The following is a 13,448-nucleotide window of genomic DNA, read 5'->3' on the forward strand; positions in this document are numbered from 1 at the left end:
GCGCGCGTCACCGCCGGAAGTGAGGTCACCCCCGCGCGGCCGTTGGGCGGCCGTTGGGCGGCCGTTGGGCGGCCGTTGGGCGGCCGTTGGGCGGCCGTTGGGCGGCCGTTGGGCGGCCGTTGGGCGGCCGTTGGGCGGCCGTTGGGCGGCCGTTGGGCGGCCGTTGGGCGGCGCGCGCGGGGTGAAGGGAAGGGAGCCCGCCCCGCCATCGCCGCCCTGCCCCCGCGGCTGTAAATAACGGGACTCCACAAGCAAGGCTTCATGAATAATTTATTCCATTTGATTTTTTTTTTTAAAAAGTATAAACTTTTTTTTTCTCATTTCCTCAATCACAATTTGTACAACTCAGTGTTTATGGCATTCGGCAGCGATAGTGTTTGTTCCGTAATCACGTTTTTGTCATGATAAATACGACGGCTTGGACCAGTAACTGTCACCGCTGTGCAAGAACTTAAAAACGGCCCTCGGTAACGCGACCCCGCTGCGGGGAGGGGAGAGGGGAACATGTCCAGTAACGAGGCCACAGGCTGCAACGGGCACGCCAGGGCTTTGCCAGGTCCTCACCTCCAGTTTACACGGGAAATACTAAAGCTATATTAGTAACTTCCTGAAAAAGCGCCCCTGAGGATTATGGTAGGTCCCAAATCCAGTTTTACTGTAAATTAAGTTTTACTCTACTGAAAATAAAAGGTACGGGCCCACCACCACCCCATAGCACAAGGCATAGTCCTGGCTCTTCTAATTAAAAAAGATGCGCACACGCACGCACACAAACCTTCCCAGCTGCGGGTTGGCAAGACAGTAATGTCATGTAATGTCACCTCATTGAGAAAACATTCTCAAAAGAAACCCAGATCAAACATTGTTTATGCAGCACTACCATTAAAACAGACTGATATGCTGTACCATACTGTTGTGCAGCAAATTATATGGTGTATTAGCATTTTAAACACATTTTACTCTTATTTTTGAAAGCTTTAAAATAATGTAACATACTATTTTGATAATACAGTATTAACAAATAGTGCTTGATTAAAGACATCTGCAAGTCTTCATAGCAACACATGAATTTAAAATTACCATTGTAGAAATACAATAATCTGCGCCATACTGACAGCTAAGTAAGAACATAGCTGAGGATTTAAATATAAATTCATTTATTTTTACTTATCTTAGGAAATGTTAGAAAGATTTACAGGTTACAGCTACTTTAAAATTTAAGGGTTGTCTGCAAGTACAGTTGGTGGCCTGCTGGTCTAGCAACAGTGTTTACAGAAACCTGATTCAAATAATAGAATAAGTCACAGTCCAGATGACTACATGGCTTAAGTACAGTATAGCTAAGTTAAAATACATCGTTTTTTAATCTGAATGGAAAAATTTCAGATGCATCTTTCACTGTCTATCTAACAAGAGAAGATAAACTTTCACAGCTACTTAACAGAGCGCTGCCAGGAACAATGTTTTTTTTGCAAGACCATTTTGAGAAGCTAGAGCTGAAATTTTCAAATACGTTAAGCCTGTACTTACTAAACCACCCAAATTTTTGGATTGCGACAGTTTTATTCATAAGTCACTAATTATGTGCCCTTAAAAGGGCAAGAACAGCTAAGTGAAAGAAACTAACAAAAATATGCCCAATGTAGTAGCTGGCTCCATGGGGATGGCAGTTTTGATATGCACATTGCTGGCTCTGACTATCACTTTCAGAAATGGCCCTCCTGATCTTTTCTAGTGATTACAGTTGTATAATTTACTTAAACTGCATTTGGGGGAGGGGAAAAATGGCATATTTCACAGTTGGAGAGTTTCACAGCAAAGGTTGTGGTCCGGTTAACAATTATACCCATGTTCAGGCAGCTGATTCACTTACCTTTACGGATACAAGTCAGATTTAATCAAAAAAAAATGCTTGAAAATTCCAGTTTTAGAAGCACTTTTCCCCTTAAAAATCTTAGCCAAATGAGAAAGAAAACACCTGCTCTAAAACAAAAATGCATTGTTTAATCTGTGGTACATTATCAAGAAAAAGTAATGGACAGACCCAGTTTTTAACTTTAATATCAAAATATGCTGACTTCTGATTGCAATCACTTTTTTTTTTTTTGAAGAAATGACTGAAAATTTTTGTCACCAATTGTACAACTTCTTTATACAAAAACCAAAAAAGTTGCTAATATTGTATATTCACAATTCAAGGAGACTTTATAAGAAAAATGATCTCAGGCAAATATTTTGCATTTACAAAACATGATTTTCATCAACGTGTTAAGTTTTGTAAATACAAGTGATTTCTTCTTTGTAGAGGATTAACAATGGGTGCACAAATGGATCTTAAAACTTGCTCCTTTCAAGGTTTAGACAGGCAAAATGAACAGCTCTGAGACCCAGGTGATAAACTCGCATGGGTTCTCACAACAGGCTCACGAGGGCACTGCAGGAGTAAGTCTTCAACCTGGCAGTCAGAAGATGAGGAACTAAGAACAAGCATATGCTGTTGCTCCTCAGCACCCGTAGGGGCCATTTTGGAGCAGCAGCAGACATTTGGCATGTGCTAGGAGAATGGAAGGAAACTACTGAGGAAAAATCGTGACTGTAGACAGAGGGAGAGGTTTACAAAAGACTTAACTCACAAGTCCCTTCCTTATGGAGGACTAGGACTCCTTGGCAAATGCCCTAGCCAGAGTCTGAAAAGGGGACGAGGGGAAGGCCATACGCTGATACTTGGGACCTTCACCACAGTGCCAAAATACATGAAAAAGGAAAACGTTCAGGGTTTTGTTTTGCTTTTTACTAGTGGAATAAAATCTGAATACCAGAATTCACTGAGAATCTATATACACCACATTTTAGTTAAACACACATCAATCTTAAAGTCAAGATTGACTATTTTTGCATTTGTAAAATGGCTAGAGCTGGGCTAAATTTCAGCCTTGCAGGAGACTTTGGATAAGGTCGGTTTTTCTGTGTCCGTGTGTTCTGTCTCAATTTGTGTTTTATCACAAATGCGAAAGCAAATAATGCAGTCACCACAGTGCCAAGAATATCCAGGTAACAACAATGCACAATAGATATTCTTGTAATAATAAAACTTGCCTACTGGAAATAGATCTGAGAATCTAGCCACAGCCCTGAACCATAACACAAACTTCAATTGAAGAGTTTATTCATTTTATTCTCACTACAATTTAAACCACCTACAATATCACTTATATATTGCCATTGTTACTCTGTAAAGGTGTGATATAAAACGCTGTAAGACCCGGTACCTTTTCAATTTATATAAACACAGTGAACTTCATTACTGTACATGTACTCTGCAACTACAGCTTAGCTGTAAATCCCCCACACACAATGGTATGGACATTAACCCCTCTATCCCCATTAAACTGTACATCAAGACAATACAAATTTACTGTCCCCACCCACCCCCTTACAAAAAAATAATACTCTAAAAGCAACCTACTGCAACTTTTAATTAAGACGATTACATATATTTTAGACCAATTGCTTTAAAGCAAGAAGGCAGTATAAACCTTCTAGGAAAATTTTTATAAAAGAGGTTAAGAAATATAAGACAATTTATACATTTAAAAACTTACAATAAATAAGAGATGCAGGCATTTTTGAATACTAGGTACTATAATCCAATACAAGAACATCTTGATGTTCTGAAGCCATAGGTTGAAACTTATTGTTCCTCATGTTTCTTCTCATCTCCATGCTTTAAAATTCATTAACCATGACTGGGTACTATGGCTCATTACTCTTCACAAATACTGTGACTGGGGAAAAATGGTTAATTTTGCTACTAAAAATGTTATAATACACTTTCTGATCATCCTTCTAAAGAGTCCCCCATAGTCAATGCATCAAAGACAGTAGGGTTATAGATGCCCTTCTCACAAGCCAAAACAATATTTGCTGGAAGTAACAAGATTCATACCCCATCACAAACAACTTGCACTGAGAAGAATTTATAACTTAGTCCTGCAGTGAAATATCCCTTTTCCTCATTCTTGTCTTCCAAAATTCAGATGAAGATCACAGCATATTCATGATAAAGTTATACAACTGATTCAGCACCACAAAATGAACTGGGAGACACGACCGTCTGTCCTGGGTTGCAGGATCACAGGTTAGCCAGGAGAGTGCATTGTACTGTTCCAGAACAAACCTGGAAAGCAAACAAGCTTACATCAAGCCAACAGATTTTCCCACTACTATTTTCAGGTCCTCATTTAATAAAAATTCAGTTTCCTTAGAACTAAACACAAAATCATTTTGCCAGCATTCTGAAATAACATGCCTTCAGAATTATCACAGCAGGTCAAAGCTAAACTTTTATTATTATTTCAGTGGCAAACAGCCATTTTAATTGTTGATGCTTAACTAGTATCAAGAGATTTACTTATGAAAATAAAAATCTAGAGAAGTCTTGACCTTCTCATCAACAAGTGTCCTGTTTTTACATGAATCTACTCTCTTCTGCTTTGGCACTTCACTATTCCCACAACCCACCCAAGATTTTTGGCTTAACAGCTTCCATTAACTTACGCACCTTCTTCCCTGTTACACCTCAAACTCCCTCCTAGCTTGAGGAATTCATTGTCTTTCAAATATTTTTGGTTGTAATTAACATTAATTAGTTGAAAGGGAGCTTTGAGATGCTTTAGTTTGTTTTTAATTGCACTGCTTTGCAATAAAGACATCTTTTTAATTACTCAAAGCACGGTAATTTACAATGTGTCTATGTGAAGTACTTAATGATACCAGCAGCACAAAAAAAGAAAACTAACAGCAAGAAAAATAAAGAAATATGTAACTTTACAGCAGCAATATGAAAAATGGAATGCAGATTTTTAAGTGATTAATCGTAAATACCTGAGCACATCAGAAGTTTGATTAGAATCAAGTGGATGGGAGTGTTTACTGTGGAGTAGCTCGTCTGATTGCACTGAAGGCACATGGAGGTGCAAAGAGGCCTAAGAAAGGAAGAGGAAACGCTGGCAGTTACTCCCCCATTCTGCTACAACATGCTTTTTCCCCTGTATTGTTGATCTGTGCCTTTCAGCCACTTTCTGTTGTGACACACAAGCTAAACCATGCTTTAACCTTATACAGTCAAGCATTAGCATTATCAGACTATGAGGAAATGCACTCATAAATCTCTTAAAAGTACAGTGCTAGTAGCATAAAACATCTTACAAAATACTTTTTAAAGTCCCTTTGCCTACATTAAGTAACTATCAAAAAAAGTAAAGCAACCCAAGCGGCCCAAGATTTCTAGTAGTATGTGGACTTCAAAATTCAGTTGCCTTCCGTAAGACAAGTCTATTTATACTCCACAGAGCTACTTATGCTAAATAGTAAAGTCCTCCATTCAAAAACAAAAAACAAACAAACAAAAAAACCCCCAACCCAAACACTTATACCAAAAACACAGCTAAGCTTAGGCCAAGAGGCACCACTAATCCAGACAAATAAGGCTGAAGAAAATAGATCAGTATCATTAGATAATATGGTATAGTATTCAAGATGCTAATTTAAGTCAAAATGAATAATGTTAACATGCAAAGTTTCTCTGCATACTAATGTATAGCTTTAAGTGTGCCAAGTGTATTGTGCCATAAAAAGATAAGGAGATCAGAAAATATCCAGACAAATGGGGCAATGACTACCACTTGAAGACAACCAACATTGAAAATCTAGTTTTTATGCTTCGTGCAACACACAAACAGATTATTTTTACCCAGTGTAAATTATACTCGTGTACTTCCCTCTACTACCAGTCCCAAAGGGAGTCACACATTAACCAGAGATCTGGCCAGCAACTCAACAGAACACCTATCCTTACAAAACAGCGCAGCACAAAGCCAGCAAAAGAAAAAGGAGATCAGACTGCTATAAAGAAACCATCAGAAGGAGTATTTGCTACTTCAGTTAATAATGTTTCTCCATAAAAAAAAAAAAAAAAAAAAAAAAAAAAAAAAAAAAAAAAAAGGAAAAAAAAAATATAAAAACCCTTTGGCTTAAAAACTTAAAACCCAACTTCTCTAATGAAACAGAAACATGCATATTCTAAGAGACACGCACCAAATTTGTTTTCCGCACAACGATGAATAATTCTTATTATTCAGATCCCTGCACATTACATGATTATCTACGACACACTGTCCAGGAAGATGGTTGTACAGACTGCCGAGGTTACAATACCTTAAGAAACAAGGGACACTGATTTTGTGCTTGAGGACATGCTGACCAAAACCAGTCAGGCAAGGGACCTGCTTTGGCAGTTGACACAAAGTAACCAAGGGCCAATGGCTGTTGCAGTATATTTGTTACTTCATCGTGAGATTCTGTTGAAAGCAATCGATCTGTACCTTGACCCTGTAAAGCAACAGGTAACAATCTAGCATTAGGAGAAGGTGGCTTGAGAGAAACTATCTGTAACTTTCAAAACACAAAGCGTTTTGAAACATCTGAACATTACGTGAGTTTTGCAAAGACAATTCAATATCCAATTGATCCAAAATGTTTCATGGGAACTTTTCATTCCACAAACAAAATTAGCAGATAGAGGAAGAGAGGGGGAAAAAAAAACCCCACACAACAACAAAAAAAACCACCCACACCCACACCACTCTGCATTTATTGTAATAGTTACCTTGCCCATATCACCTCCATGGGGGTAGTGGGACCCTGGAGAATGTACAGGAGATCCAGTAGGGGATGCAGGAAGAATATTTATAATATCAGGATCAAGATCATCTCCAGTGTCTAACAAGTCAAAGATCCCCATTCCATCTGCTCCATCTTGAAAAAGAAAAGACCAGTCAATTTCTACTTTCCCTAGGTACAAGATATGACAACACATTGTGAAATAAGGAATTTTCAATATAAATCTTGTGGCTTATTAGAATAAACAGCCTTAAAACAGGAGGAGCAGTGAGGGGTTTTTGGTTTTGCTGTTTTTAAGGCAATAAAAAATTGTATCTACTAACCATTGTTTGTGTTGAAGGCCAGGTCCAAGTTTTCAGTGGTATAAGTTGACGATGCTACTTGCACAGAAGCAGATGTGGGAAACACAAGTATATGAGTGCACGATGTATCCTGTGGGGTATTCAGCTGAGATGTCTGCATATTTAAAGTGGTGCTGCGTCCAAATACAGAGCCTGTCGATACGGAATCTTTGGAAGAGAGATCAAGTATTTCCTTAGTTTGATTACAATGGAACTACTAGCTCCCTTACCAAGAACAGAAGTTTCTCAGAGTTTCTCATATACCTGGCATAATAATGAAGGACCCCTGTGGTTCCATCGCCACCAAACATGCACTGAGAATACTGGGAGAGTCTGCAGCAGAGATACCACACATCCTACACATATCTTTTAGTCTCTTACTGAGGGACTGGAGGTTTCGGCGACTCAGTAAACAACTCCAGTCTGAGGAGATAAAAACATAAGTTTGTCTAGAAGAACAATATTTGCTGCAAAATACATATTTTATATATAGTAGTGTGCAGTTTAAACTTCACATGTGCTAACCTTAGAGTTCCCTTATATATTCGTAACTTAGCTTTTCTTCCAGAAATAGAGAAAAAGACTATTTTTTTTTTAAACAACATAGAGCTTCAAATCAAATTTTAGACTCTAAGATACTAACATTACCTTTTAACTCCCCATGTCCTATTCTTCCTAAACGGCCTATTACAATTCTCCATGGCAAAGAGCTCATCTGCACAAGTCCCAAGCACCATTCCCAGAGTTTCTGAAGACCAAGTCTGCGGGCAGAACCCTTTTTCCTGCGAGCTCTAGAATGGAGAAAGAAGGGAGAACAAAAAAACAACCCCTAGGACCTGCAAGCCATCTGCAATAAGTTTCTATTACTGTGTTTGCAACTTCATATTTGTATTAACCTGAACATTCACAGGGCACAGGAATGTTAATATTCTAGTGCATAAAATCCAGCTTAATTTCAAATTAACTTAAACAAAGGGTTGTGGGGGGGAAGGCAAGAAGGGGGTAGAGAAGGGAAAAGAGTTGGGTTTTGTTTTTGTTTTTTTTTAAATTATTCATATCCTAAAACCAATGTGAAACCCCTCAAACTTTCTGGTTTTTGTGTGAACACACATGTACCAAAATATATAAAAAACAAAGTTCTTCTGAAAATTTAGCTCAAAAGCAATATGCACTTAATAGTGAAAACACTTACTTGCTTTAGCTAGTTTTGCAATATAGTGTGGCTACAAAAGATACAATCAGTGTTATTCTTACAGCATCATAAACAGATAAGGAAGAGAAAAGGTAAGTCAAGACATGCCAAAAATTAAATTAAGATGTTTGTTCTTACCTATTTGGTACATCAATATTAATTATGCAAGTTTCTAACTGTTCTCCGTAGAGATCTGTACAGGATGCCAGAAGCCATCTTTGATCATGAGACAAACAGTAGCCCACAAAAAGTACATTATATTTCTGACCAGCTTCTCCAAAAGTTTCTCCTAGTTCTGTTTGCTTGTCCTTTACGGGAGCCAGTATAAAAGGAGGGGTATATAGTCGAATACACTCGGGTCTCTACAGAGGTGACAGAACAGACAATGAAGATTCAAGAAGTAACTATTTCCCTAAACTTTGGTTAATTAATATGAAAGACTCCAGTGATTTAATAAGAGAGAGACTTTTCTCTGATCTGCATATTTACACAATGATCAAGGTGAAAAAAAAAAATCACAAACTCTTCCAGATACTCACATCAGGGCTCTTAAGAGCAGTTTCCATTGCTAAACCTGGGCCAAAGCCAGTTAATGTTTTCACGTTGGTAGAAGTTGGAAGAGGTCTCCGACACTGAGTAAATGCTGAAAACGCCAAGGACTTTAAATGCTGAGTATAAATCTGCCGGTCTTCGTGTTTCACAGGTTGTAAAAGGTACTGACATGGGACAATCTAGAACAGATTACACAGGGGTGGGGGAGGGAAGAAGAAAGGCCTCACTGTGCACTATTTATATCAGAAAACAATTACTGTTTCATCATCAGATTAAATGGGTTTTTGAGATAGTATTGGGTAAGCTGTTTTTAAAATTTACTTAGCAATCAAATTTCTCTGGTTCTTCGGTATCTTCCCTCTACTTCTCCTAAATCTGTGTGGGACTTCAAATATTTATTCTTGAAATTTTCTTCAGAGAATGCAAGAATTTGGTTAGAAGAGAATCTTAGTAATTTCTCAAAAGAGAAATCCATTTATTGCTTTTGCAGCTGCTGACAGCATTACAAACTGATACCAGTCAGGAAAGTGCACTGCCTAAAGCCCAGCAGGGTCACACTGCTAGCAGAGATCAGCGATGGACAAGCAGTTTTCCCATGTTTTGCTCATTAGAGTGGAACAATACAGTTTCCTTTGAGATGCGACTGAGTACAGAATATACCACAGGATTTGGTTTTGATTAGTAACAGCCAAACTGCTCTAACAACTATAACCTCTGTAATTTAAATAGCTGAAGAACTTTAAGTAACACTTACAAAGCAAATGTAATTTTTACCCTGAAGGTGTCTTCTCCAAAACACAGCTAAAGCAAAAGATACTTTGACACGTTGTTACAAACGATGACTTACCTGCACGCTAATTATATTCTTGATGTTAGGAGGAAGAACCTGAACCATCTCTAAAAAGCAGCGCAAAAGCCCAAGTGTCCATAAACTGGATGAGCTATTGTTCTCATCCTTTTTTTCGTATGTAAAAGGATCAATTATGTAAACTATGATTGCAGGCGGATAAGTGATGGCATGTGAATCTCCATCTGTAGGAACGCCAACTTTATCACGATCCATAGTGCTGGAAAATAAATTTTGAAACCATTTACAAAAAGCCGAGTTTTATAGTGACATACTTTTCATTATAGGGTATTTCTACATTAAAATTCCCCAAAATAAACCTGAAAGACCTTTAAGTCAACTCTGGTTTAAGAAATAGTCTTCTCTCTCTCATCTTAGTATGTGAGCTCATCAGCGATTCAGCATCACTGACATTTTCTTTATTACAGAAGCTCATAAATGCTTAGGTCTTTTGCATCAACCAATGCACAAAATTATTTACAAGGTCAGTCTCTCAGTAAGAGTCTCTTTACTACTATAACTTTGAAAACACAGAACAGAATTTTAAATGGTGCCAGTTACTTATTCTTCTCCTGCCCCACTTTAAAATATACAGAAGCTAGTGATCTGGTGAACTGAGAAAGTTTAGTGAAAGAAAAAGTGTATTTTTAAACCATGGCAGACACTGAGATGCTATTAAAACTGATCATTAAAGCTAACACTTGAATCAAAAAGTTTAACTACAATCATTTTATTCTTCCTAAAAAATACCTTGGTAACTAGAAAAGAAATACAGGAGTTTTATTGAGAGAATCAGAACTACATTAACGCACTTATTTTTTTCTGAGCTGGAGCAGGGGATAGCCTAATATAGCTGAACTATGCAGTCCATTACCTTTCAGAAACCTCTGGATGGGGCTGCACAGGTGCAGAAGGATTATCTCCAGATATCCCTGTAGTTTGCAGTGGCGGCTGTTGCTGCTGTCCACCCGTTTGCCCACTTTGGGCTGTTGCAGCCTGTGTGGGCAGGGAGGCAGAAGTGGTACTGTTCATACTGCTAAAAGGTGTAAATGAAGAAGGCTTGCCAGCTGGTATCCCGCTGCCTATACTGGCAGAGGATGATGAAGTGGCAGTGGTAGTCAAAGTTGAATTAGCTGTAGTAGCTGCAGAAGACATGGCACTGTTTGATGTCATTGTCACGGTACTACTGGTAGGAGCTGCAGGAGCGGATGATGGAGTGTTGGGATTTCCAGCATTAGTTGTCACTGGGGGCAGAATAGAGGTCGGCTGGCTTGGGGGAGAGATTAGATTTGTTTGGGAAAGTAAAGAATTGTCCAAGGGCTGAGAAGCAAGGTAAGGACCTAAAATCAAAAAAAGCATAATTTCATGTTGTAGCTGGTTTTAGCATACTTACGTAAACTGATAGTTTTTACAACATAGAGCCTTAAGTTTTAGTGTGCATTTTGCATCTTAAAACACAAGTATTAAATTTTCAATTTCTAGCTTTTTGTCTAATAAGACTCTTTCAGAAATATCTAGAAATTTACTTTAAAGAATACTTTTTTTCCATCCATATTAAACTGACTGACTGCTTCAGTCGCCAAAGCAAAAAAAAAAAAAAAAAAGTCAGAGTCAGACAGTGACACAACCATTTCCTAAAGATACTGCTAATGATAAGAAGCCATTTTGGCTCATATCTAAACACATATTTTTTTCCCAAGCACAGTACAAAAAATGAACTGTATCTAACAATAAGACTTAATGCAACTATTTCTCCTTTTCTGGAGAACTCTGGAATTGAGTTACTGGTAACTGCATGAAACAAAAACAGCACAAAAAAATATTAAGAACTCATACCTAGCTCATATCTGCAAACTTGTGCATATAGTTTGAGTTTGGAAAATGCTTCATTGTTGGCATTTGCTGTATGCGAGAACCACTCTGTGACCAGCTTGTCAGAAAGCTTCTTTGAAGCAGTAGGTCCAACTCTCATGATCCCATCAGGCAATAACTTACAGATAGGTCTATGCTGACCAAGTCTGCATGACTACAAAGACAGCAAAATAAAAGATGCAAGATTAGGTATTTGTAGACTTTAAGAGTTGTAAAAATACCAAACAAAAGAGCATACATATAGAGAACTCATTTTTGATGTCCAAAAGGAGTATTTTAATTCTAGAATACCACATCAGCATGAAATACTGTACAACCATTTTATGGCACATTTTCAGGTTTCCCTAAATGCAAGAAAAAACAGATTGATACATCATCTGCTCTAATCTTAGTCACAATTCAAATTATATATACATTAAATTAATTAATTCTATGTGGCTAAACAACTGAGTAGCAATTTACAGTTTTACCACTGAGGGGCGTCTACTGGACGGATTCAAAAAAGCTATTACTAAAAGGAATAACAAGCAGCATGAACAACCCTTATCTTCCAAGTGCCTATTCTTGAAATCCTTTCTGTGTGTTTCTATCATTGAAGACAAACCTGATAAGTAGTTATGAGTATGTATCAGAATGGTCTTCCAAAGATCTATTTCACTGTTAACTGTCATAAATAATGTACCTCATATATTGCAGTCAGATCCCTGAAGAAGCTTTTGGCTCCATTCAGCAGCGCCTCATTCTCAGGGCACACCACAACATAAGCAACGTCTCTTTGAGATCCGTAAGGTTCCAACATCAGCCTCTCCCAATAGGGCAATGCAAATGGAGACAGCACCAGAAAGTCATAATCGTATCCCAGCAGAAATGTTGGGATTGGCAGTGGTTCCGGCGACTCATCAGTTCCTAGATAAGCAAGATACATTTTCCAATATATTAAGCAATAAGCTAATAAAAAAAAAAACACCCAGTTTCTAGGAAGCGTGAATAGAAACACTAGTGTTACTAACAGGATGGAATGCTGATTAGAAGTAGAATAGTCCTCATTTTAACACATACAAACGAAATGTATGCACGCATGATCCAACCCCCTGCAAAAAGGCAGCAGCCTCTTTTTTATTTGAAATCTCCCAGGGCCTCAAGTAGTATTTTTATTACTATATTGACAGTCAGAAACAGATCTTTGCTGTTCAGCAAGCCTTCCTCACAGAATCTAAACCATCAGTCATCAAGAAATGAGGAGGAAGTATAATAGTCTAAGCAGGCATGTGAAAGAATGTGGACCACAGAAGAAATACACCAAAAACATGCAATTACATGTACTCTACATGTATAATTTGAGTGTTACAGTAACTATGAAAGATCTGCTGATGAAAGGCCACCCTTCCACATGTCGGTGAACCAGTCTCACACACTAATGGAGTCAGAGTTTAAATCTTAAACCAAGTATACAAAATTTATCATCTATCAGTAAACGTGTATTGTTTTCTAACAGTATAGTTTCTTGCTGTTAGAAAATATATGGAATTTCCTGTTTTTGTAAAGAGAAGAATTCCCCCCATCAAACAGTTCTGATTAGCGTAAAGGAAAGGTCCAAATGCTGCTTTAGCATTCCAGTAGGTTCAACTGCATCTAGATACTGAGGTTTGGTAGTCAGAGCAAGCAGAGATTAATGGACAGGAAACTATGCAGCAGTTTACCATAAGAGCCTCTGCCAGCCATTTTGTGAAACTGTTGCCATGTGAGGGGGCCTTGCACACCCCAAGATCGGACTGTTCTTTTTTTCTGAATTGCATCCTGAAGAACTGGCTGAAGCGAGAGGAGCATACGAAGGATATCCTGGGAACACTGCATGCTCACATCCACAACTGAAAGGACAAGAAATTGTCAAGGCTTAATACACCAACAGGAGGGAAAAAACAACAAAAAAAGACACAAAAAACCTTTCTACAAACAATCCAGA

At 38.1% G+C, this 13,448-nt stretch overlaps 1 protein-coding gene across 1 annotated transcript in view; it reads right to left on the bottom strand.

Annotated features, from left to right (window-relative positions):
* Positions 1-253: 253 nt before the first annotated feature.
* Positions 254-13,448, bottom strand: part of MED13 (mediator complex subunit 13) — a 59,517-nt gene continuing 46,322 nt past the window's right edge. The window contains exons 17-30 of the mRNA XM_062592317.1: positions 13,186-13,353; positions 12,168-12,391; positions 11,450-11,639; positions 10,488-10,953; positions 9,614-9,833; positions 8,754-8,945; positions 8,353-8,576; positions 7,671-7,813; positions 7,287-7,445; positions 7,005-7,190; positions 6,668-6,816; positions 6,217-6,390; positions 4,885-4,985; positions 254-4,177 (exon numbers count right to left, since the gene is read on the bottom strand). Of these exons, the coding sequence (XP_062448301.1) occupies positions 4,045-4,177; positions 4,885-4,985; positions 6,217-6,390; positions 6,668-6,816; positions 7,005-7,190; positions 7,287-7,445; positions 7,671-7,813; positions 8,353-8,576; positions 8,754-8,945; positions 9,614-9,833; positions 10,488-10,953; positions 11,450-11,639; positions 12,168-12,391; positions 13,186-13,353 (2,729 nt within the window). The 3' untranslated portion in view covers positions 254-4,044. The remainder of the gene's footprint in view (positions 4,178-4,884; positions 4,986-6,216; positions 6,391-6,667; positions 6,817-7,004; positions 7,191-7,286; positions 7,446-7,670; positions 7,814-8,352; positions 8,577-8,753; positions 8,946-9,613; positions 9,834-10,487; positions 10,954-11,449; positions 11,640-12,167; positions 12,392-13,185; positions 13,354-13,448) is intronic.

Source organism: Rhea pennata, chromosome 20 (genome assembly GCF_028389875.1).
Source record: "Rhea pennata isolate bPtePen1 chromosome 20, bPtePen1.pri, whole genome shotgun sequence".
In the NCBI taxonomy this organism is placed as follows: Eukaryota; Metazoa; Chordata; class Aves; order Rheiformes; family Rheidae; genus Rhea; species Rhea pennata.